Consider the following 26,809-nt stretch of genomic DNA (forward strand, 5'->3'; position numbering starts at 1 on the left):
AAAGAACTAGTTCCGAACGCGTATGCAGCGACTCCACATCGGAGATCGACGCGGACATTGATTTTCCACGTAAATGCACTTAAATGGGTAGAGATAGTTCGAGCGAATTTTAGTGCCGGATCATTTTCAGCCCCTCCCCCCACATTCATTCTAGCTTATGCGTTACCACATCCACGAGCCAATCGATCGTGATTTCGACGGGACTGCATCAAATATGATTTGCTAGGAAGAGGACTCTCTGCATGGCTTATGCGATTTACGGAACTGTGTGAAAGCATTGATTGCCGAATTTCGCCAGCGAATCGCCAGCGGATGGGTAGCGTGTGGCTGGCAGAAATTGTAGAAGGTCACGAAGAGATAATGCAGCGATGGGGCCGAGAACTCCACCGCTGCTGGTAGTAATTGTATAAAGTGGGATTCGGAAATGCAACAGTCGAAAATTAAATCTTTGATGTGCGAAAGGAAACTGAATAGAAGAAATTAGCGGCTAAAAGAAATCGACGATGCCTCCGAAAGTAGGATAAAAGCGTCAGCAAGTTCTCCTTTTCTTTTCGTGGCTTTAAAAGGGCCAATAGCAGCCAATGGTGGTTCTAGACGGTTTCTCAACGGGCTCGAATCTCCTAGAGAATGGAAATTGGCGGAGAAATTGTGGTTGGTACTGAAATATTCACGAGTGTATCGAGGGTAACAGGGTCTCTCTTACAACGGCTGTAGGATTAAAGTAAATTAAAGTAGCGAAGTGGTAGGTTTTTAAGTATCGATCGTAATCGAATATTTATTTAATGAAACGATAGCATATATTTTATGCGTAATAGACGATTCTACGTAATCGTCGATATATGACTCGCACGATACTGAACTACGCGTTAAATCACGAAGTTGTTTTGTTTTCTGATCTTCTGTTCGACTTAGAATATCGTCCTTTTTAGTCTGTGTACCAAGAATTTTCTACAATTTAGTTTTGGCGCCCTTTTTATTTCGTAACCTATAAATGCTTTTACAAGACCTAATGAAACACAGTGGCGAAGATGCTGACGCAATACACGTATATCAAGCCGCGATGTCAGTTCGGAAAGCAATGCGTCTTCAGAACCGACCATGTTGCCGAAGAAAACATCCAGCCGGAGCCAAAACTGATGCAAGATTACGTGTACCGTCCGTACACTCATCGCCAAGTGCAACTGTCTAAACAGTATGCGGCCCACGAAGTAAGAGCCAATCAGAGTAATCAAACAAAACTACTTTAATCATAGTGCACTCATATTTTAGGTTAGATCCTAACGGAACGTCAGTCGTAGCTAGTAATATAGGGTAACTCGTTTGAAATCAATGCATCTGATTGCATCTGATCATCGTTCCTTTATACATTTTTCTTTACATGCTAACACAGTGTATCTCGTGCTTCGTTTCAGGTACAAACGATGAGAAAGATAGAGATAAATACGGGAGTACATCATACGGAAGGTGGCTGGCCAAAGGAAGTCAATGCTCGAGATGCAGAAGTCGTTCAAAGGTTTCGTCGACGCGTGGAGAAGGATGATAATTGGGCAATAAACATGAGAAGTTTGCTTTCTGTAAGTTTCGAGAGAATTATATAAAATATTTGCATATATAGGATTTATTTATTCAGAAATATTAGAAATTAGGGTTTCCAATGATTTCTATCCTATATGATAAGATTATTGATAAATCTATTTACAATGAATTAAACAGGAAACGATGGTTATTTAACGTGAACTAAATACAGTAATGTGTTATAACTAAATGGATAATTCACAACTAAATCTAAATGGATAATTCACAACTCACAACTAATAGTTCACAACTTATGACAACTCGGCAACTCAACTCTCGACTCCTCACAACTCGACTCTTAGTTAACGACTGCCCTCACAACTCGACTCTCAGTTAACAATTGCCCTCACAACTCGACTGTCAGTTAACGACTCCTCACAATCCGACTCTTAGTTAACGACCCCTGTTCATTCATTCTTCTCCCTTAAGTATCTCTTTATCTTTTCTCATAGTCCCACCACGTACGTGTTCCGTAACCGCCCGCGGTCATAGCTACGTAGGTCTTTTTCCGCATAACTATTCGACTGAAGGACTGAGGACACATTGATGGGCCGCTCGGCTCATTGAAGTTTCCAGACCCTTTTGGCCTGTCGGCACTTAGGCTTCCTCGCAACATTGTTTATGGTTCACCCGATATTTCTTAGGCAATCTGTCCATGATACCACACATACGTTAAAATAATGTCACTTTGTGGGTATTTAGACAATGGAGGACTATGTACTTCAAAACAATGCCATCAATATCTATCAGAATTTCTTCGACGATTTGATCGTGACACCTATGATCAAGGACCACAATATCAGGTACATTTCACAATAAATGTTACGAAATATTTTGCTTCGATATATTTACGTACCTATTAAAAATCATATTAACATATTCGAAATTGAAGATGTGAGATATGTCTCCCGTGAACTGGTTTGAACGCATTAAATTCTAAAAACGAGTTAAGTAAGTCAACAAAGCGATCGTTGATTTAACGCGTAATTCCATCAGATTCATTAACCACACCGATCAAAACACCGACACAAATTTGCAAGCAAAAAGTGCAGCGGGCTATCGCTATCGATTTGGCAATGAAAATCCGCAGGCAATGAAAATTAACGATCGAACTGTGCTTTGTCGTGATAACATCGGTGTGGTAATATATGCTCGCTGTGTCCTAAAAATCCGTGATATCATTTTGTTCGTTTTTTCCTTCTTTTTATTAAATATTTGAAATCTCTATGTAATACGCACATATCATACACACATAACGTACCGTAAGTGTAATATGTGAAAATATGGATGGATTTTTCTTTTACGAATGAACTTCATAATATAATAGTACTCTAATCGTTAATTAATACAATAATTAGTAAATTAACGAAATTTCGTATTTTTTCCTCCTTTTCAAATTCAGAGTAGTGAACTTGTACGAGGATCCGGAGACGAAGGTGAGACCAATCAAAGATATATCGTGGTCTCCGAACTACTCTGATCGATTGGCCGTTGCGTACGGGTTTCCGGAATCTGAGCAGCCTTCGGCCGACTTGAGTCCGTACTCCTACGTATGGGACCTCGGTACTTGGTTATTCCTTATGTAATTCGGTGACGAACCGCGTTCAGTCGACGTTATTTGCACGTCAAGTCGAATTTCCGCGTTAAGTCGAAGTTATAGCACTTCGATGAGAGGTGGTATTTCATCGATTCGATTCTGTGTATGTCCGTTCGTACATACGACCAAGTTTTAGATCATTTCGTTGAATTTGGACGTCTCGCGATTTTATTGTAAACATTTTGCATACAAATTTGCTATCTCTTCCCGTTCATGAAATATTTTTGTATCATTAAGCAGCCGAGTGTTAATAGGATATTTGAAGATACCATCAGAAAAATTGTATTTTATTAGTTGTAGTACGTGTGCGTTTTATCCATATATTTTTTTTTTATTATTTAATTTGTACTTTACAATATGTCCAGCTGGACATTTGGTAAATAATCCATATATGAGTGATTAATTCGGTTAATATGTACAACACACGCACAAAAATTGAACCTTTTAAATTGTTTGGCGTACAATACATTACGATTCAGTTTCTATAAAAACGTATAATCTTTGTCTTATGCAGAGAATCCCAATAAAGCTCTCTACACGTTGAAATCACCTTTCCATTTAACGACAGTTAAATTCAATCCTCGCGATCCTGTGATGTTAGTCAGTGGTCTAGTATCTGGCCAAGTGTGTTACTGGGATATTCGAAGCAATGAAAAACCTATGGAAACGTCTCATCCTTACTCCAGTCACAGGTATAATAGTTTGATTGAGAATTAATAACGTACACATGTATATATGTCAAACATCTTGTATACAGGATAAATATGGATTTCGCGTATCATCGCTATTTCGTAGTTTTCTTTTTCGGAAAAAATGCATTTATGTCACTTTTCCAATTAAAGCTTCCTATATAGAATTTTCATAAAATGGAATGAAATCGAAACAAAGTCTTTAAAAAATTATACAAAATATCGTCGATATTCCACAAAATCGGGAACCGGACTAACCGCAGTTTTTTTCTTCCTACAACGTAATGGTGCAGCGTCATCGAATTTCTGTATTTCTCCAAAGTAAAATTACGATTCTTTCTTCTCGTCTGTCGTTCATTCTTAGATATCCAGTGACTCAGACTCTTTGGATCCCTTCCAAGGTTAACACCGACTTCTTCTCTTGTTCTACCGATGGCACAATTTTGTGGTGGGATGCCAGATTTATGAAAAAGCCAACAGAAACTTTAGTGATGGACCTCGAGCAGCCACAAAGAGCAGACATTTACAAAGCGGTCGGTATTACTGCTCTTCAGTTTGAACAGACGATGAGCAGTAAATTCCTAGCTGGTACCGAGGACGGTATGGTTGTGAATGTAAATAGGAGAACCAGCAATCTCGTGGAAAAATTGGCGATTAGATTCCACTGTTACACGGGACCGGTTATCGCGATCGACCGAAATCCCATTTATACGAAGAATTTCTTAACCATTGGTAACTGGTCGGCCAATATATGGGCAGACGACACGAAGGAAGGAAATTTGCTCTGTACTAGGTACGACCGTAGACAGTAATGTTGTACCAATTGATATTTTGTACGTTTCTTCGAGATAGAGATTTTTTGTATTTTTATGTGTATAGTGACAAATACATCGATCTAAGCGGTGGTTGCTGGAGTAAAGCCAGATGCTCCGTATTCTTCACCATAAATAAAGAAGGCTTATTGGAAGCGTATGATATATTGGCAGGCATCAAGACACCATTGACTAACATTCACGTGTGTAACGATAGCCTGACAGCGATTAGCTCCCACGAAGAGGATGGATTTCTTGCTGTCGGAAGTAGTAACGGTAATGTATACCTACTGGAGTGTACGGAAGACCTTGCAACGTTCACGAAAGAAGACAAAGCTGCTTTGAGTAGCGTAAGATTCTAGTTATACTGTCAGTTTACTTAAAGACTCTGTTACGCTTTCTTCTCGTTACCTTGTTTCACCTTTTGATAATGGTCATTGAAATCAGTGAGCTGAATTTCATTAATTACCAGATGTTCTAATTGAACGGTATTCTTCCTACCGAATCTCATTGTCCCACACTTCATGAAATTTTAGTTTAGTTCGCTCTTGCTCCTCAAAATTTTACGATGAGTTTAGCGAGGAAAGGCGGAAATTCCAAGGGCACCCATCTCGTCGAGTAGACGAATTCGAAAATATCGGTAACGTGGTTTTGTCCTTATTGTAGTATCTGGAAAGATGTAGTCGATACGAAAAGGCGATTGACAGTCGTTTGAAAGAAATACGTCTGGGTCATCGTGTCTCCAAAGGTGTCAGTATACATGAGTCAAAGGTGAAAAGCAAGAAGAAGGAGAAGGATAGAAAGAAAGAAAAGACCTCCATGGAGAAAGAGAGACTGGAAGACCGGAAGAAATCGAGAGCCTCGAAACCGAAAGGAAAGTCTAGCGTCAGGATGACCTATCCTGAACACAACAAAGCGCAGATGGAATATTTCGACAAAATAAAACAGGTAAATTAGCATGCCGCGTCGTATATTCTAGATTCTATGTATTTTTCTTTTATCACCAACATTTTCAAATTACACGATGAGCAAACGATCAAAAATTTATCAAGTATCGACAAAAGTAAGTTGATCTGATTTTTTAAAAAAGATATCCGCGCGATACATGGAACTCGACGAAGCCGACGTGCAAGCAGCGCAGGAAATATTAAAGGAAAGAATAGTAACGAAATACATGGAAATGGAGGTAGAATCCGAAAAAGAAGATGTGAAGAAACAGCGATCGATCAAAAGGTTCAAAAGTAGAATAAGGACTGCAAGAAGCATACCGAAGATCGGAGAAAAGGAAGAAGAAGAAGATATTGTGGACGTCGATCTAGATTCGATAAGGATAAAGGACAAAAAGCAACGAGTGAAGAAGATCCTGAGAAATAGTTGTGCGAAGCAAGTGTGCAAGCCGGAAATTTGTTGCGCAGATATGGAAGGTAAGACCGTTCTAATCAGAGGTGCGAAAAATTGCTTACACGAAATGCGATTTCTCTAAAATCATACGTTCGTTCCTTTTTTTCTGCTTTTCCTATATCGCAACGTTATTCAACACGTATCTGGAAATGATCTGGATCGCGATAAACAGAGTTTAACTTGTCGTGTGATTTGTAAAATCGGAATATATCAAGCGGAGGAAATGTTTTACCAAGTCGAAGAAGAGCTCTGGAGTATGAATTACGAATGTCAATAACAAGATTCAAATTGTTCTTTGTCTTGGAGAATGGTCATGTTTAGTTATTCTTGGTCGATGTATTTGCGCGTTAGGTTAATTGGAAGTTAGGTTCGAGCATAGACTAATTAACGATAAAAGCATTTGTCGTCGCTTTAAAGGAAAATTAACCAAAAAAGGACGCGTACTTGGCAATAGTAGTCAGCTTTTTCTTCGATTAATTTTAATTTCTGGGAATAATCTTTCGGTAGCTGTTTCGCAATGAGTCAGGAAGCGTAACTGGCGCGCACGAAGGGGTCACTGAAGAGCCAAAGAGAATTCCTACAATTGCCTGGAAGCTATCTGCTCAATAATTTCCAGAGAATTTCATTTCATAGCTCGGCTTTCGGCGTAGTAGCGAAATTTTACAAAAGTTTCTTGAGTTGTCGCTACGACTGTAAGTCACTTGTAAATTCTACAATCGCGGTACGAGGGGAACTGCAAACAAGGTGTACGCTCTGTCGCGGCCGTATTACGGTACACTCCTAGCGAATTAATTCTGTCCCGCGTTTCCGGTATTTCGCCACTCCCAAGTCTCCTCTTCTCGTCGAGTTTCTCCGTTAGTTACAATTAACTCGGAATAACGCGTCGGAAGCCACTTAAACGATCTGGAAGTTAATAAAAGTAACGGGGTGGAGACTCGTTGGTCTCCCAGACGGTGCTACGCTGTTGCTGCCGTTGCTGCAGCTCATAGAGTTAAACTTGGTGGTTCCGTTGTGTGTGGTACTTCGATTGGAAGTAACTACGCGAATGGTCGAAGAAAAATGAGCTACTCAGGCTATTTGAGGCTTCTGTGTATAAATTGTAAACTTTTAAAAACGTTACAGGTCTTTGAACGTGTTTTAGTTTTGTCAAAACTGACTGATTCATTGATATCGGCGCGAGATTTTTACTTGCAAAGGCTCTCTCGCATGATTTGACCGATAATATCAATAAAACTTTCAGAGTGAATTTTACAGAGTACAAATCGTATTAAATATAAATTTTTTATACGTGACATTCGATTAATTCCATGTAGCCTTGTTCGAAGGCGCAATTCCTTAATCGTTTCAATTGGTACGTTTCCTACATTCGTTGAAATCTTTAAATCCACGAGATTTACCGCGGTTTAGCAGAAGTACTCTATGCATCGTCTATATCTTTTTTCTCTGCATTTTTTGGCGATGACAGAAAAATAGCGCGACGTCGATAAATCTTGTTTCGCAAGCGCGAGGAGCTTAGCACATAGAGGGAAATATTGTCTTATCGCGTAGTGGCGAATGCACTAAGCGTAGAGAAATATTCACAACCGCTGGTGTTCCAATTAATGGCGGCGTTGGTTCTTGCACGTGCGGGATTTATTTCCATATTGACTATGTACGACGACCGTGAAAGCAATTTTGGCATTTTTCCTCTCCTTTTTGCCACGTAAAATCTTAAGCGTTTGATCCAGTGTTTGATACGTCGATTCTTCTTTTCGTTTCTGCTATGTATGTAAATTGAGATATTTCATATTACAATGATCTCACGGCCTGAAGAATACCATATGGGACAACGGATTTTCTTATTTCTGTTACGTCAATCAGGAATCAATTTGAGGCTATGGAAATGAAATAATATTGCGTGGTCCTCAGAATTACGAAGAACGATTGGGTCTATGCGACATTAAGCTATGCGACTATAAATTGATAGTATTAATTACAGTCCGGATGAAGGATCGCGTGCGCGGAATAGTTTGTTCTGGGTCGAAGGAATCTTAATTAGCGTCAACGTACAGTACGTCGATATACATCAATGTACAGTAGGTACAAAATACAAAGCGGCACAAAGATACCGATCTCAACGGGAATTTGTAATTTAGATTCGTTTAAGGTAATCGAGAAATTAGGTTTATGCGAGTATTTGGAGCATTACTTGTTGCGGGTTACACATTGCGTGCTAATCTTCCTAGTTAATGATTAATTATTGAAAGAATGAATTTGTCATTGCAGAGAAAAGAAGATCAAAAAGAAGGAAGAAAACGGTCGAAGTGGTAGAAGAATCTCCTGAAAAAAGCAGATCGTTCATCATAGATAATAAGTGGTTCAGACGATTAACTGATTATATCGTTCAAATTCCTCAACCTTCGCGCGCGTTCAAGAGAAAAATCTTGGCGCTGAAGAATACTCCGCCGAACGTACTTCGAAAAGAACTGGTTGAAGCCAAGAAGGAAATACGTGCTTGGCAGGAAACTGCAATCGCAAGAAAGCTCGCCTCTTGGGCCATCGAGAGAAAACTCGAGAAGGAGCCCAAGAAACTGCCCGAAATCAAGCTGGAAACGATGGAAGAGCGACAGGAGGAAGCTGAGGAACATTTGATCAAAACGGACGAGTCGGTCGTGGAATTCGGAAAAAAAAATGACACAAAAATTCATCCAAAAAAGAGCTTGCGTAAATTCAAAAAGTTGAGATTGACGGAAGAGGAGATCGAAATAGAAAAAAAGGAGAAACAGATGGAACTGTGGAACTTGCTGAAACAAAAAGTTCAGGAGTACGACGAACAGCACAGCAGGAAGGTGTTTTATCCTCGAATATCCACTGCGTTCGTGAGAATGTATTCCGAAGAGACGCTTGACGAGGAGTCCGGGAACAGAAAATATTAATCGTTTAAAAATTTCCTTTCACGTCATAGAAGCATCTTGAAAACCAAGAAGAACCGGAAAAAGATTTCTCCTCCGAAGAGCTTTCCCCGGAAATCCAGGAGCTAACTGTTTAATTCATCTGTATATCGACAAACGGCATTGTGTCGTTAGAATTCAAAGTGACATCTTTGTGGAAAAGGATCAGCCCGAAGCATTTGTCGCTCGTGTTCGAGATATTCCCAGCAGGTTCGGAAAGCAGACAGGAAGGACAAACAATCTCGTCGAAAAGTTTTATCGTGAAAGAAATCCAAGCTGGCTCGATCGAAGAACTTTCCTTCTTTCTTTCAACGGAAGTTCTTTTGACGTTATTACGCATTCGTTGAACGAAACCATAGAGCAAACGATGCGTTCAACGTTTCCAACAGAAACTTTTTTACGCTCGCGTAGACCTGTTCCCATCGAGATTCATCGGTTATTCTTTTCGGTAACTGCATCAAGTTCTGCTTAGAAACAGGTGGCTTCGCGCACACGTTTCACGCAGAAGTTACAGGAACGAGAGAGCAGCGAGAAAAAGGGATAAGGCAAAATGAAAGTTCGATAGAGTTTGTCGTTTTTCTCGTCACTCAGGATCTCCAAGGGCCACACAGTCAGTTTTCCATTTATTGCCTGAGTTTAAGAGAATGTTCTTACAAAGTTAAGCGAACACGACGGGCTGGAAAACACGGAAGATAATCCATCTGGAATTTCAACGGATGAATTGACGGACTTATGATGCACAGTTCGAAGAAAGTTTTCAGAATTCTCGTCTCTTTACAAAGGCGATTCTCCTTGTTCGTTCGTTCGCTCGTTGTCCTCTTAGAACTTGGAATTTCTCAAGAATGCACGGGATATAAGGATTTGTTAATAACCGACAGATCGAACGAATAAAAACTCGGTTAGACGGCGGTACTATGGAAATCAGGTACAGTCTCCAACTTCTTGCATCTATTTCTTTGAGAAAAAGTATAACGTTTTCTAAGAAGTATACTTTGTTCCGCGAGAAACTTGTTTCCTTGCAAATTTGTTACTTCCGTAAGCGCTACATGTTGCTGGTTAAATATCGTATCATGGAAAAGTATCTTTTTCATTCGAAGGCATGATCGAATCGAAAGAATCGGGTTTCACGAGAAATATTCGAAAGCAGACGCATCACGCGAGAAAAAGCTATGACGAGTAAACTTGATTTCGTTTAGATAGGGGAAGATTAAATTAGAGGGAGAATGCACGGAAAGAGTGATGGTCGAGAGGAGATTTTGGAAGAGAGTCGCGCATATTTCGACCAGTCATCGAGGTGATAATCTTCTGATTAATTATGCATGTCCAGGCTGACGGTAACGCATCGATGCAAAGTGGCCACGTAATTTGCGGCTTCCGGTTGAAAGCCTAAGTGCCTGTTAGTCTGGATATTCTCGAATCGTCTGTCACAGAGAATCGGGACGCTTCGTATTTATTATCGATTAATAATTTTTTCTCCTCAGAGAATCGAGGACTGCGTACTTGAAAAACGAATACACGAGACTTCCGTGTTTTTTTTCGATAAATCGGTTACGAATTTGGAACTTTTATTCGGCGATCGAAAGATCGAATGATTTTTTATAATCAATATATGTACGTATCGATCATTGGAACCGAAATTTATTTCGTTTTTATCGCTTGCGCTTTATTAATACTTTACTAGCGCTTTAATAATAGCGCGCTTTTTGATAATATAATATAAGGAATTTATTTTACGAAATTTTATGACATTTAATTATGAATTATTTAGAACAGTAAAAAGTAAGAAAAGGGTATGTAATTAATTTTTCGTATGTTTGTGAAAACGTATTTTTTAAACTGAGATATTTTACATTTGAAAGAAACGAAGAATAACTAATAAACATTGATAAGTAAAAAGATGTCCTTTTGTTGTTACAACGATGGAATCTATCTTTTTTTCAGCAAGTGTAATTTCTTAACAACTATCTTTCGGCAATTTCACTTCCTGAAATTTTAATTCCGACTGTAGCGTACCCGCGAATAGTCAATGTTTAATAGCAGCGTCCTCCTGAACGCGCACATTAACCTAAAAAGTTAGTTCAAAGCCTGCGATTCGATCTGAATTAACCTTTGAGCTAGTGAACACAGGAATTACCAGGCTAATACAATACTTCCAATCGACGGAATGTTGCAGCCATAAAGCTGTTTCGATGGTCACGGAGGTACCGCGCTGTGTAAACAAGCACGATGGGAATTCTGGGGAAAACCAAAACTCGGATACGGATTCCGATCTCTACGTTCGGGTTCCGATTTCCCTGGCTTATCCAGCCGAGTCGAGAAAAAAAGATCCCACCGAAACAATCAGAATCCTTTTTCTCGCTTCACGGTACGCTTGATTGACGACCAGAGGAAGTCGACAAACCGGATGTACATACGTACGTGTGCATTAGCTGATGAGAGCAACGGTTTATCAGGCTTTCCGTGCAGGGATCGTGAAGCGCCGGCGACAGAGAGAATGAGAAGGAGAGAAAAAAGTCGATCGAAAAAGGACAAACGTTAGAACGCAGAGGCCAAACAACGTTAAGAATTCCTTGGGTCAACACGAAATATTCGCGGAAACAGTCACGGCAAAGAACTTGTAACAGCGGTAGCGGGGATTCGTTTTGTGACAGCGAGAATCACCTACAACGCGTATGCGAGTGGTGTTGTAAAACAAAAAGATATTTCGATATTTTGTATGGCTGTGCATGATTCGGATTTAGCTTCGATGTTATGAGCATGGCGAGCCATCGGATTTTCCAGAGGGAAATTTCAGAATCGTCGCTTGTCAAACTCCAAACTAGCACGTACATATGCTAGGATAATGTTCCGCGTCGATCTGTTCGAGCGGTGTGTTTTACAGTACATCGGATTCCTGATGTTCTGCAATAGCGTTTCTACTTGGCAGTATTCTCATAATTATTCGATTTTATCGTGACACAGCCGGCACGCTGATCGGCGCTTTAACTAATAGCGACAGTGCACAGGAACAATCAAAATGGTTGGTCCAAAATGAAAATATAACTATACTAATTGATTCTTAAATAGGATTTAAGACAAAGAAACAGTCATTGAACTCGAAGAAAAAATGTAAAACCTGAAAAATAACTTTTTATACGTCCTCTAAACTGTAGAGCATTTTATACATTACGTAGGATTTTAATACAAATTCAGACGTTGGCGAAGAAAGTTCATGTGCAAAGTTTCACGAATAATTCCAACTCTTAGAAACTTAGCTTTTTGCTGTCTTCATCTAGCCATGTATTACTTTCATTAAAAGAATAAATTAGAATGATGTGTATTAGTTTTTGCGAATTCTCTGTTTCCGAAATAAATTTGACGTGTGCCTATGGAGCATCAAAGTTGTTCGATGTTCGGCCGAAGGCAATTAGAGGCAGCCTTTTGTGACGGTCTGCTTTCATGCAGGAACCCGGCAATTTTCCCTATATTGACGAGGGATAAAGCCTGGTCCAAGGGAAACTCTTACGTGATTCGCACAGACGAGCCGCCCGCAAATTTGATTTACGATTAAGCGGAGATCGATAGATAGAAATTACTTTCCGCGTATCACCGCGAAATTTTGATCAAACGCGCGTTCAGCTCATTTTCCAAAAATTATTATACATTAATCGATGATAGTGAATTGTACGGTAATTTCCCTGATTATAGGCAGTCAGCGACCGATAAATAGGCAAAGCTCTTGCGTAATTTTATATTACGTCGTTTTTGAAATTATCGATACTTAACGAAGTATTATTTACAAAACCACATTGCCTTTAAACTGTCCATTCCCTTAATTAGTATTTAATCTTTAATAGTGACAGATTTGAAAAAGATCGACAGGATGGTAAAAAAATGGCAATCAAAAGCCATAATTAAGAATATTATTAATTTCATGGATAAAATTGTTTATCCGAAACGAGAAACTAGAAAGTTAACGAGTAAAATACAGTTTTCGACAGTTTCTTCCTTCGGCGACATATTCTAGCATTAAGTTTGAGAGGAAGATCTTTTATCGTGGAAAGCGTGATGCGAATGCAAGGAACACGCGCAAGCAACGAAGCTCAATAATCTGAAACGATCGATTCGTTAAGACAGAATGATTGCATCAGCGGTTCTTGATGAAGTAAGTATTAGCAAAGAATCGAGGAGCCTTGATTGCAATCTTCTGTCGGCCGTCCTCCCTTTTCTCGTCGATCGGGTCAGTTTTACAGATTGCTGAGTAGAAGAATCAATGGTTTTATGACTCGGTCGGAAAAATTATTGACAAAAACAAACAGGGTTCACGAATCGTATCGAGCTTTCGTTTTCATCGCTGCAATGCAACGTTTCGTTTTTTTCGATAGATGGAACCGTTATTCTATCTGAATGTGTATATGATCTGAAACTTTAATTTGTATTTAATAAATCTGTGGTTCGCAACTTGCATCAAATTTAAGTAGTGTGATTTAATTTGAGAATTATCACGTATAAAATTGACGGTCCCTACTTTATCGTTTTCATCGGTACGTCGAAGGATAATTGAGGTAAAAAACGTCTTAATTACCATGCTGTATTGAAATTCGCCAACTGTCTTTGCCATTCCAAATCGACAAAATGTAGAATCGTTACGATCCAGTATTAACTCCTGAAAGAGAAGCGTTTGTAAAATTCTTCAAAATTAGACAATTTTCAAATTGTAATTACATGGTTTTAGAGTTATCCACCTCGAGATATTTAACCTCGGAACGAAGTTTCCCCGATAAATTGTCTAAGCGCACTTCAGATCAGAGTCGAGATGGTACATGAACGGTTAAACGATCAACTCGAAGGTCCACAAGATTGTGGCGATATATTCGAGCATAAAGCGGCGTCAAAGCCACGCGTTTGATCCCCGTGAGATAAGTTTGATCGGACTGTTGCCTCGTCCCCGAGTCCTCGCTAAGTTCTGTTTATGCTCGATTCACACGTAAAGAGGATCCTTGGCGCGAGAAAGGGAGAGAACGCCGTTCGAGGGCGTTTGCACGCGTGAATGTTCTCAGTCGAATTCTCGGGTGTTTGTCGAAACAAGGCAAATATCGTTTCGCCTGGAACTTTATTCGCTTGGTGAATTCATGAATCTTTCAGCACTTGCTGCCGCTCTTCTCTTTCGACGGTGAACCCAGTCGGCGTAGCGAGCGCCGTTACAGACCCGCGAATTATCGCGTCGCTTTTTGCCACTCTGACGCGCTCTTTCGTCAACAGAGAAAAAGGTTACGGAGCTCTTCTCGACGTATGATTTTTCCAAAGGCTGCGTTTCTTCCGTTAAATCAGGTTAGACGCGTCACAGAACGCTGCCTTTTTTTGTTAAGTTAATACAAACTTGAGAATCGCTTTAATGAAATGTTTGAAAACTCATTATTTAAGTAACGTTATTTTGAAACAATTAAATAATCTCGGACATATAATTTTTGAGCCAATTACGCCGACATTTTTTACCGCTTCGAAGAAACGTAAAGATTCTGCATTTACATTTATGTACACTAAATTATCCCCGTTCATCATCATCATCATCATCATCTGTATTAATAAATATAATATATATATATATACACGCGCACGCGCGCGCGCGCGCACACACACACACACACACACACACACACACACACACACACACAAACAACTTTTCTCATAGTATCTTATATATGTAATTGAAACTGAAATAATTTTAAAAGCAAATGCTGTCAAATCGTATCGTAAAATTTTAATTTACGCAGATTTGATCATCCTGTGGGAATGGAGATCAAACGGGTATACGTGAAAATGCGCACCGAGTTCGGAAAGCATTGCATGTTCGATGTGCATGGGCCGCAAATGGATGCCATTATCCATCCAAACCCTACCGATATGAACGACTATATCAAGAGGAGTCACTGTCACGTCGAGGTGCAGCACTCGAAGCAATTGGCATTGCACGAGGTTAGGTTGACGTCATTAAAGAGATTACGGCGCTGGTCGAACTGACTTTGGTTTGATGTATTCAGCGCATCTGCATCTACGTGTGCATCGAGCTGAATCGACGTCACACACGCGAGACCTATACCTTTGTTATTGATCTCGATATAGGATTTCCTTTTTCTTTTGGAAAATGGTAACGCGACGAGCGATGTAACCTGAGCCACGATCTCATTAGTTCTTACCTTGCATAAGAAGATTAACGAGCCTCGCTTCAACCGTTTTATTAACGACTTAAACGAAGCCTGACATTTTGGCTAGTGTTCCGGAAATTCGGTGAAAAATCGAAACCAATGCTAGGGGAGGAATCTGTTTGTTTTTCACGATTGAATTTGTCAATAGTTTCTGTGCCAATATTGAAAAATGAAATTTTTGGCAATGAATAGATGAAGTTGTATAAGGTGTTTTACAAGGAATAGCCCAAAAGGGAATTAAATACTGTGTATAAGAGCTACTGTATATGTATATGTATATGAATATGTATATGTATATGTATATGTATATGTATATGTATATGTATATGTATATGTATATACTGTGTAATACTGTAAATAAGAGCAGGGTAAACAGAAATTGATATCTTGAACCGTGAGAATAAAAATATTTTAACGAATTATACCACGATAAATTTGAAGTGTGAGCTCGATACGTGTTATTATGTTCGTCAATATCCTGAGTAATTTATTCAATTTCGTTTTCACAGAGCTTAAGAACGAAGTCGAAATAAAGTTTGACAATGTAGCGCGAAAATTTCGCGAACGTTTCGCCTCTGCAAAACAGGCAACTGAATCCGTGGATCGGATATGTTTTGTGTTCGTATTTTACCGGGTTAGACATCCTTATATTCTTTATTTCACAAAAGAACGAAAGCAAGCGTAAAAAGTCCGAAGGAGCAAGGGAAATCCAAGGAAGCGCGAAAACTGAAGAATCAATTTTGTTTGTTACTTTGAAAGTTACAAAGAAGTTTATATTTATCCCAAAAAGTCTATGCTCGTTCCCTGTTGCGATAACAAAAACGGTATCAACTTGTTGAAAGCATTCAGTCAGATTGAAACGACTCAACGAAGGCGCGCAAATCCACCGAAAACTTTGTTACTTGAGGCATCGAGCATGCAATTTTATCTGAGACTATAGTTTTCCCGGCATCTCCAATAACACATATAACCAAGCAGGACGCAGTTTTATCAATAGACGTTACATCGATCCAATCACAGGTGAAAAATTTCAACTCGCAATCAGTCGTTCTCCTTCTGTGCGTTTTTCAAATTCAAATGTTTCTTCAAAGCTGACTAATCACGATAACGTTCCTTTGAAAAAGTTTCATGTATTTATAATCGGTGCGGAGTAGCACAAAGGTAATCGTTATTCGATCGTGTCGAACATCGTATTATGCATACTGATTAATCCGCACAAGTGTACGGTTGATAATTTATCTATTAACAAGTATGGAATGCTAGGATGCGCGTGTAATATCAATTAGAGTGTTGAAACGATTTTTCCGTGAAATCGCTACGTTTGCACGATACATTCGTGAAAAATCGTGAAGATGTCACATAAAGTATTCATTGGTTGGTTGGTTGGGTCGAAAGCATCTTTCGATTTGCCTTAGATTTTCTAGATTTTCTAGATTTTCTTCTCTGGCGTAACTTTCGTCGAAATGTAGGTACAAACGGACAGTAAAACGACGAAAAAGAGCGGAATGTTTCACTTCGAGGGCGGATGGCCGAAGGATATCAATCCGCGAGACGAAGAAACCACCATGAGGTTTCGACGAAGGATCGAAAAAGACGACAATTGGGCACCGAAGCTACGTTACTTGTTTCAGGTAAATCATTAGTTTACCGAGCACACTAGAAAATCGGTGGGTCATTAATCAGTTAACAGGAACTTCTATACTTACGAAAGTGAAAACAAAAACAAATCTTTAAATTTTATCTTATTTATTCGTTGGTGTTTTGCTCTTGTAATTCGTTTATTTGTTAGTCGTTGAAGTGATTTCATTCTCCGAACAGGCGATAAGATTTTCACATTAACTGTCCTAAGTGGCATCGATTCTTATTAGGATCGTAGAATCGTTCAACTTTTACAACTGTATTGGTAATTAAGAGGAAGGTTAAATTAAATTTTCTCGCAGATGATGGAGCACTATGTTCTTCAGAATGGCACGGTGAACATTCACGAGTACTATTTCGACAATATGATACCAACGCCCTTGGTACAGCCTTTTGGCTTTAGGTGAGTGACGTTAAAATTAAATCCGATTTACCTTCAACTCCTTCTACATATCACACGACTTGGTCTCTCACATAATCAATAACTCTTTGTCGATCAATTTTCTTTGTACTAATCACAAATCTTTATAAAGTTCTTTCGAAAGCAACTTATTAATTTTCTTAAACAACCAGAAATTACTCTTTCATATTTTCATTATACGTATTATAATTCTGCAACTAAAGTTTGTTATAAAGTTGCAACTAAAGTACATTTTTTAAACTATGTTTACCAGTATAAAATTCAAGGAGAATTAATGACACAACGCACGATATTCGCAACAGCTTAGACAAAATCTCGGAAGTTCAATAACGTGGACCAACCTACGAACAAATTTATATTCCTTATAAACTTGATTAACGTATCATTGCGATAAATCATCCCCTTAAATCGATCCCTAGTCGGTGATGATTTCAATCTTTAGTTTTTGGGGGATGCAGGCTTATCTGACGCGGTTTGTCATTCGATCGCTGTCGTGCCAGAAATGCAAAGGCGGTGTAATATTTGAAACGATCATTTTCTGGAAATCGCTTTTCAGAACCGTGAACTTGTACAATGATCCAGAGACGCCGAAGAGGCCGGTGACCAATATCTCCTGGTCTCCGGATTCTGGCAGCAGAATAGTGGTATCTTACTGCTTCTTGGACTTTGGGAGGGTGCCAGATTACAGTAAAAAGCTGTACATCTGGCAGGTCGGTAGGTAGAAGAAAAGCTTCACTATGCTTTCCTATCTTAGCCCTCCGGCACTATTTTCGCTGCATTAGGAAGATCGTGGGGCATTTGCATCGCTTTGCATCCCTTAGCATAGGTCGTGTAGACTGTAGACACTCACGATAGGGAGGGAGGAACCGTGACGAGATACGAGCTCTTCCGGATTTCGACCGCTCAGATTCTTGCCTATCCGCCGGTTTTTAACCGCGAGACCAATAGCTTCGACACATAATCTACCGTTGGGTATCGGTCTCTTTGTATCGCGTTATATCGTAACTAAGGATTAATTACGTCATTGTATTCGTATAATCTCGATAAAATTGTTTGCAATAGTAAAAAGAATTCTTCGACGCGAGTTGAAAAAGAACACGAAATAACATATGATATGTTCCATTCATAAATATCGTATCCATCCACATATACCGATGAAAGAGCGTAACGTGTATGAAAGTCACGCTCCGACACTTAAATCCAACTAGCTTGGTCGACGCGGCACGCAAAGATTCGTCACGATGCGACTCAAAAGAATTGATGAAAATCACTCGAGATAGCAGCCTTCTTCTTTTTTCTTCTGCATAATCTGGATTATGAAACGCTTCTGTCATCCTACGAACAGACAATCCGAACGAACCTTACATGAGCCTGCAGCCTCCTACACCGTGCGTGTGTTGTGAATTTAATCCTCGAGATCCTTCCGTCCTTGCCAGCGGTCTTATGACGGGCCAAGTCTGTAACTGGGATATCAGGACCGGGAATACTCCTGTACAGTACTCTAATTTGCAATACAGTCACAGGTAAGCGACGACATCGGACAAAATTCCGAAGACTTCTCTTGGACTTTTGGTGTTCGTTCGTCGGTGAACATTTACTCGAGAGAACGTTTTACTCCGAGTCTTAATATCGAGAAATTTCTATGTCTCCGTTGTTTATCCGTAAACCACCGTAACTCGAGTCCGCTGGATGTTTTTCGTAGGTTTCATTTTGCTTTGTGTCGAATGTGTTTCTAGTGCGAAGGTTCCCTTTATTGAGTTTCGCTTCTATCTTTATACCGAGCAATATAGAGAATGTTCGCAGAAACGATAGCTTTGGTATCTTTGCTAGTTCAACACGTTTTTAATGCGACTAAGAAAACGGAATTTAAATAGAAATTCGTTTAATCTCTAAATATTATAACGACAAATTTTTCAGGGAATTCGCGAACGCGGTGAAGTGGTTACCATCGAAAAGCAATACGGAATTTTTCTCGACATCGACTGACGGTCGTGCGATGTGGTGGGACACGCGACATCTCCAACAACCAACCGAAATTCTCATGATCGATTTCGAGAATCCAAACGAGCCAAACATGGACCACGCGATCGGTGTTTCATGCCTGAATTTCGGCCCGATGGTGGGCGCGAAATTTATGTTTGGTTTGGAGAACGGCGTTATTTTAACAGGATCGAGAAAAGCGAGATCGAATGCAGAGAAAATGGCGATTAGGTTCACAAGCCATTTTGGTGCGGTCAAGTCAGTCGATCGAAATGTCTTCAATCCATCGATATTTATGACCGTCGGGGATTGGAGAGCTCGAATCTGGGCGGAAGATACCAGAGAAGATTGTCTGCTTTCCACTCCGTATGTTAGTTTTCGCGTGTTATTAATTTCATCTGGTCTATTTTCGCCGGTACATTAACAGGACATTCGTTGTTGTATTTAATCGTAGAATTTTCTACTTAATTTTTCGAATCCTGATAACGGAGACAGCAAATTTGGAAATTCATTGTACGAGCTGAATATTCTTTCAAACGACGCTATATTGGGACAATGATGCGATAAAATTCTTATTTCGTAATTTTGATTATCCATGTTTGACTTATGTAATTGTTCCACTAATAGATTTTTACGAGAATACCCAACGGGTGGCTGCTGGAACAAGACAAGGCACTCTGTTTTTTACGTAACGACTGGCTCTGGACAGTTGTTAGTCTGGGACATTCTTCAAACTCTTCGGGAACCAGTTTTCACGTTGCAGTTATGCGATGAAAAGCTAACTTCTCTCGCGCCGTGCGAAGAAAATGCTCTTTTGGCGATTGGCAACTACGTCGGTAAGGTATTCCTGGTTGAACCAACGGATTTCTTTCAGTCGTTCGACAAAAAGGACAGAGGTGTCCTTTCAGAGGTAAGCGTACAGCCTGTTCTTTTTATCATTATTTAGCCAAATGCGCTTTATCAATGACGAGATTCTTCCGAATAACACGAAATAAACACAAAATTCGCTCTTAAACTTCCAAATTGTATCTCCAACTGTTTGTTGCACTTGCAAGTAACGATAAAGTTATTTTTTTCTTTTTATTTTCTATGCGGTAGTTAAATAACACACGTAATTCTTTTTATATCGTAAACATTTTTGTTAGTTTGAGAAAAGACGATTTTTTTACCAGTGCTTAGACAAATGCTCGAAAATTACGAAGGCAGTGGATTCACGATTAAAGGAAATCAAATTGACGCAGAAGATGGCGGCTGAGGATTATAATGCAAAGGTTAAAATCAAGGACAAATTTAAGGGGCCGAAGAAAATATCGGGAAAGGCGAAAGGCAGGGAACCGAACACTAAAACGAACAGGAATCGAGAGAGAACTGTATATAAGGAAAAGAAGAAGACTCGAGATAATGGTTTGCAGATTTCGGAGGCCGAGAGAAGATATTTTGACGCTGTACAACAAGTAATGCAATGGATTCAATATTCCGTTATCCGTCTCAATTTTCTATAAATCTTAGAATGTTGACGTTCGGATTTCTATTGTCTTGATATAACGAGATTTCTACAAAGCGGCAAATGTGATAAACAAGTAGAGACGAAATTGATCGATCTTACTCGAATTATGGTTTTTAGCGGAAAATTGTCCGCGAACTGTGACTCAAGTCTATTTTAAAAGTTAAAAACTACCGAACATAACTCGTGCGCGATAATTCAGAAAGATTTCGAAATGGGAAAATAAACTTTCGTCGAGTGTCAAATTTATTAGCGCTAAACTTTCGGATTAAACTCCTACTAAAATAATCAGATTCATACCTTTTAAAAACAAGGGGATTGAATTTATCATGTCGGAACGATGTGATAATGAAAACCTTTTAGGAAAATGAGACCCGCATTGATATGCGTAACGATGTCGAAACGAAACGCTTCCAGAAAAATGTAAAAATGAAATTTTCACTCCATTCAAGCGAAGAATGAAACCTTGCGCCGAAATTCGATTTAAATGAAAGCTAGAAATAGGAATCAACGTCGTTTTGCTTTTGAATTTAGCATATAAGACTAGAAAACGCCAAAAGAGTGGATCGACTATTCTTCATCGAACATTGATCTAAACGTTATTCGTTTGTTAGGGTGTGGAAGCTTACGCGCTTGAGACAAACCCAGACATAATTCCTGTTGTACATATATTTGCCCCAACGAAGAAAACCGAGAAAAAGCGAAAACCCTCGCGACCAGCTTCTGTCGGTCGCGGTCGCGGTCCCGTCGCCGTCGAAGCGAAGAAGACTGCAAAAAAGATTGTGTCAAAGGAGCCCGTTGGAATTCAAAAAGCGGAAAGACTAACCTGGAAAGAACCGATATCCCTATTCGAACTATCGGTACGACGTTCGATACAATCGATAAGGGAGGACGTATTACCGGATCTCAGTTTAAAGATAGACAAGAAAACAAAGAAGAGGAAAAAGCGCAAGCGACTCTTCGTGCTGCCACAGACTTGCGAAGGGGAGATTTGCAAACCGAAAGTCTGTTGCTGGAGACCCAGCATGGGAGGGAGAAGGGAAGAGAAGCCGAAAGAAAAGAAAAAATCGACTTTGGACAAGGATTCTACCGCTTCTATTAGATCCTCGACGGATAGGCGGAGACGCCATAGGATGAAAGGCGATGTGCTTAGGGAAATGCGCGCTCCGCCTACGCAGCTCTGGGAGGATGTCTTGAAGGCCAAGGCAGAGATTCAAGTAGCTAGAGAAATGTGGAAGAGGCGCACTATCCGATTGTCCATGAAAGTTAGGTAAGATGCCATAAGATATTGTCCAGTGTACGGTTGGTATTTTTAACAAGCAATTTACTTTCATCGAGGTTTTCGTGTCCGATGTCACGCGGTTATCAAAATTGTCAATTTTTTCTCGGACAATCAATGTTCTACCATGATAGTAGAACGTAAAAAGAAGAGATTTTGATCTGGTTCGTGCATCAATTACAAGTGACTCATCAACACGCGAATTTTGCGTGATACGTGTAAAATTTGGCTGTTTTTGTTATGCATAACGTGCTATTTGAATTGTTGATTCAAGAGAAACTTTTATTCATTCTTTTCTCAGGAAAGGTCGGAAACATCGATCTCGGGAAAAAGTTAATCGAAATTTCGTTCCCGTTTTCTCTCGTGCTTTTTACGAACGAGTTTCAAAATTGCAGGATCCGTAGAAAAATACTGATTTACACTTTTCTTACATTTTTCTCGAAGTCAAAGGGAAATTAATCTTTCCTCGTAACAAATTTGCATCGACTTTACATGTAAAGCAACAATTCCGAATTATAAGTGATATATATGTCGGGTTCACATTATGATTAAGGTTAGGGGCGTGAAACGAATCTTCATTTGGATTACACATTGTTGTTATGCAATAGAGGAGACATTGACTAGTGCAAATACGATTATTGCAGAATTTGACAAGTAACCGTGGTAATTAGATACTCGGGAAACTAATGACAATGATCTTAGGTTCAATAACGAATCCGCGGTCAACGGGACAACAAAATGCGCTTTCCTCCAAAGTCCAAGTTGTACTCAACTTGCTTATCTACAGTACAAGTATTACGGGACTAACTCTTTGTTAAAACGTGGAATATCCACCGAGCTTAAAGGCGCTAAGTAACTCGCTAATACGACCTGACGAGAGAATGACTTTCCATCGCGATGATGCTGCAGAGGAAAACTATGATGGAGTGTGTCTAAGGACACGAGATCATCGGATTCGTGGAGGGATGCCTTCGTTCGGAAAGTGAGGGAAATTGATGTTGCTGTTAATTGGTAAATTTCCAAATGTTGGTGGTTAGAGAAGGATGCTAGCCGCCCTTGAGGGAAAGTTGCTAGCAGGAAGCGTCGTTCGTGAGAAAAATAGATTTCCCCTATCTTCCCGTAGTAGGGACAAAGACTGTTTGTCTGTTTGAAGGACTTTAGTTAACTAAATCCTAAGATTTATAGCGGCTCCTCAGGCTAGTCGAATATGTACTGTGAAGATGCATCTACATCTGGTAATCATCTTGCCCGAAGAATAGGGTCTGTGTGTGGCGAGCCACGGGACAGAAACCGTTGGAATGTTTACTGTCGCGTGCCGTTACAACTATTTCTTTTAAGGAGAGCTATAGAATTACTCCATCCCTATTTTAGGTAAAAACGTTCATCCCGTGACCGCGGCTACGTTCAGCGACTTGTCGCCTCGAGCCCAAGCTCATTATCACAAATCTCGAACAATTATAATCGAGTTAAGTTATAGAGGCTAAAATATTGGGGGGTTTTCCGAAGAATTCCAAAGGAAAGCCCCGGTGTCCTTTCATCTCCGACATATACATACCGATAATACATACGCCAACTTGATCGCAAAAAGATGTTTATCAAAACTTGTAAAACCTCGATTTTTTTTTTTTTTGCTCAAAATTAGGAAGCGACGTCCCAGAAAAATAAGAGTGGTAAAGAAATCTACGGCAGATGAACCAAAAGAACCAGACAAAGAAGAGAAAGGGGATATAAGAACGGAGGAATCGAAGGAAGAAATGGCGAAAGTGAGAAAAGCGAAAGTACCGGATCCTTGCAGCCCCCCACCAGTAAAAACTGCCGAAGAATTATACTCGGATATCCTTGGTACTGCCCCGCCACAATTGCAGAAGGAGAGAATCGTAGGCAGAGATTACCTGGAAACATACACTCGTAGAAAGGCCAGAGTTTATCCACGAATTTCAGAGTTCGGGCAAACGAAGTGACTGCCGCATCGGAACGGTAGCACTCTACATTAGTGGTAGCTGTTAGTACTTTGCCGACTGGAAAAATACGAAACCATAGTACTCGATGAATGACGATCGATTTTCAGATTTCTTGATGACACGTTCCTCCTCGATCCGGTTCTCGATGATCGAAAATGGATCGTAGTCTCAGACCTAGTTTTATCGATAACCGTAGATTTCGGTAGTCGCTGTACATTTTGACTTGGCAATTTTGCTTAGATACATTAAGCGATTTGCTCGTTAATAAACATTGTAATTTAGAATGACGTTTCTTTTGTACGGTGTAATTTATTTTGGCCGATGTGGAAGCGTGCCAACCGTTGCATGGCTTCTACTTGCTAGATATTTATCGCGTTACGTTTTGTTCCTCAAGAATTTGAATTAAATTCCTTGCGTTTTCCTTCGCTTTTTTTCATTCCGTGTAAACGCGGAATAGTCTCGTGCTCAGAGAAGAATAGGGAGAAAATAATTTGTACTCCTCCTCGATTAAACGATAGACGCTGCGTTAGGGAATTTTATTATTAATAAAATAATTACGATTAGGAGCGAGGATGTTAGGTTTGTGTATATACATATAATTGTAAGAATTTTATACGTGTACTGTACGTAAAGTAAAATTAAAGAACCGACTTCCAATGATATTCCTTAAATTTTTTCAAATAGTTCATCGAAATGACCAAAAACGAGAGTTATTTAGGACGTCGAAGAGAGGAGTATTTATTTTCAAAGTTCGTTGAAAAGAAGAATATGTAAGAAGGACTATAGCAAAGCTTCGAAACATTTTCGAGATCATCGCGCGATAAATTCGAGAAGGAAGGTCTAACAATCAAAGCCTAGTTCCGGGCAGCAATGCAAGGAGACATTTCCTGGCGACCATGTCCAGAGATCAACTTCCGGGATACTAGGTAGTATCTTGCATACAAAGACGTGGTCGCGTGTAGTGAAAAGCTACGCGAGTGTTGGCGAGAATACACAGTCGAAGAGACCCCGAGTTGGCTTTAAATTCGCTTTGCAAGTTGATGCTGCGATCCAAAAATCTCGACCAATTTCACCCAAGAATTTTTAGTTGAATATCGTGAGTCGCAGAAATGAAACATAGAAACACAGAAAACTACCGCATCAAGATCGTTTGTTAAAAACGAAACATCGAACAAAGGGGAAGTTTTATCCGTGTCAAGTTTCTGCCGAAATTCTTCTTTTCTCTTACCCTTTTCTAGAGTATAATTCTCACTCCTTCGCAAATTTCCGCGTATGTGTTTAGCCGCTCGAGGAACTCTGTTCCTTTAAATTTCAATGTTACGCGAGGAATCCAATTAATCAAGATAAGAACGTTTTGCACGTATTAAAAAAGGAGCCCCAAAGACGGAGTAAAGATCTGAAATACGAGGTCCGCAAAGCGTTTGGCAGAAGTCCAAATTCCACGATGGATTCGCGGTCATGCCCATCGCGTAAATCTTTCTCCCGAAACGGAGCTCCTAGTAATCACCGATTTTCAACGCACGGAATATTCAATTTCAATGGGCGCGCGACTTTAAGCAGCGCCGATCGCAGAGCAACTAACTCCTACTGTTTCGTTTATTGCAACGAGTTTAGTTTCGTTTCAAAAGGATCAACTCCGAGCCAAAGAAGCGAAAACTTCGCTAATTTAATGTCCAACGTTCCATTTTGCTATAAGATGCACAATTCTTTGGACAAAGTAAGTTTTAGATTTTAGACGACTGAAACGATGATTCGATTGTTTGATTTGAATTTCACTGTAAACTAAACTTTGGCAAATGATTATTCATCGTATTCAAGTGATTTGGTAATTTTCTGCAAGCGTATTTTAACGAGTACGTAAGCGAGTCTAACGAATACAATACATCTTCTGTAGTATTAGGTTGTCCGAAAAGTTTCTTTCGTTTCATAAGGTGATAATAGATGAACAACAATTTCTGTTTTATATTATTTTATTGAATTAGGTATGATCCATTTCGTTCTATTTCTATTACTGTGTTCGTGCATAATTCAATAAACTAATATAAAACAAAAAACATTGTACGTCTATTATTTCCTTATAAAACGAAAGAAAAATTTCGGGCAATTTAATATATTAAAAATCATTGAAATTGAGGAATTTGTCCTTCGGGATGAAATCCTCAATTGTGCGTCATCTAAATTACGTGTTTCTTAATTTAAGCTTCATTTCTGAAGCTGAATTTCTTCTGATGCAAGTCCGCATCATTAAGAATTTAAATCAACTTCCTTTTCTCTACCCCTAAACATTAGTCTGCTTTCTTTAAGTTAAAATCGCTGCCTCGTGAAAGTCCGTGGAACGAAGCTAATCGGATTGCCGTGCAATTTTGGCTTATGCGTTTCCGCAATATTCCTCGAACCGTTTACGGGGTTGTAAAAATTCTCGATCGTTCGACGGCATTAATACGACTCGAAGAACGCGCATCTTCGCAAGAAAAAGGATATCTTTTTTTGAGGATTGAAACAAATTTCCTTCCTTGGTAAACGATGTAGCAAAGATGTGAAAAATATACTTTGTAAAATGATATTAGAAGATTATCGTTCTAGTTGCAACATCATCTCGAAATCATACGCAAGTTAAAAGCGTCGTAATCGAGTTTGGATCGATGTACAGCATCGAGATAGATCGTCAAGTAACATCGCGATTTACATAATCCACATCTGCTATGTTCCCGACGTTCGATAATCATAATTGCGCATTCGTGCTTCATATTTAATATCTATCTTATGTTTTCGTTTTAAACCACTCTGGGAAATAAGGAAATAAGGAACAATACAGACAACCTTGTTCTCCCATATAG

At 39.5% G+C, this 26,809-nt stretch overlaps 3 protein-coding genes across 6 annotated transcripts in view; 2 read left to right on the top strand and 1 right to left on the bottom strand.

The window, feature by feature from the left end:
• LOC138186729 (furin-like protease 1) overlaps positions 1-26,809 on the bottom strand; it is a 223,781-nt gene that overhangs the window by 40,971 nt on the left and 156,001 nt on the right. The gene's annotated exons all lie outside the window — the stretch shown is intronic.
• LOC138187090 (dynein intermediate chain 3, ciliary) lies at positions 1,029-11,568 on the top strand. The gene is made up of 10 exons (XM_069127568.1): positions 1,029-1,208; positions 1,413-1,574; positions 2,278-2,378; positions 2,978-3,138; positions 3,687-3,864; positions 4,226-4,669; positions 4,762-5,023; positions 5,340-5,621; positions 5,764-6,097; positions 8,340-11,568. The coding sequence occupies exons 1-10, from the start codon at positions 1,029-1,031 to the stop codon at positions 8,987-8,989; spliced, it is 2,754 nt and encodes a 917-aa protein (XP_068983669.1). The 3' UTR covers positions 8,990-11,568.
• LOC138187091 (dynein axonemal intermediate chain 2-like) lies at positions 14,777-23,972 on the top strand. The gene is made up of 10 exons (XM_069127569.1): positions 14,777-14,959; positions 16,659-16,820; positions 17,130-17,230; positions 17,805-17,962; positions 18,594-18,771; positions 19,166-19,594; positions 19,856-20,138; positions 20,401-20,682; positions 21,347-22,002; positions 23,654-23,972. The coding sequence occupies exons 1-10, from the start codon at positions 14,777-14,779 to the stop codon at positions 23,970-23,972; spliced, it is 2,751 nt and encodes a 916-aa protein (XP_068983670.1).

The sequence above is a fragment of the Bombus flavifrons genome, chromosome 14 (assembly GCF_040668555.2).
Source record: "Bombus flavifrons isolate JBK064 chromosome 14, iyBomFlav1_principal, whole genome shotgun sequence".
NCBI classification, from domain to species: domain Eukaryota; kingdom Metazoa; phylum Arthropoda; class Insecta; order Hymenoptera; family Apidae; genus Bombus; species Bombus flavifrons.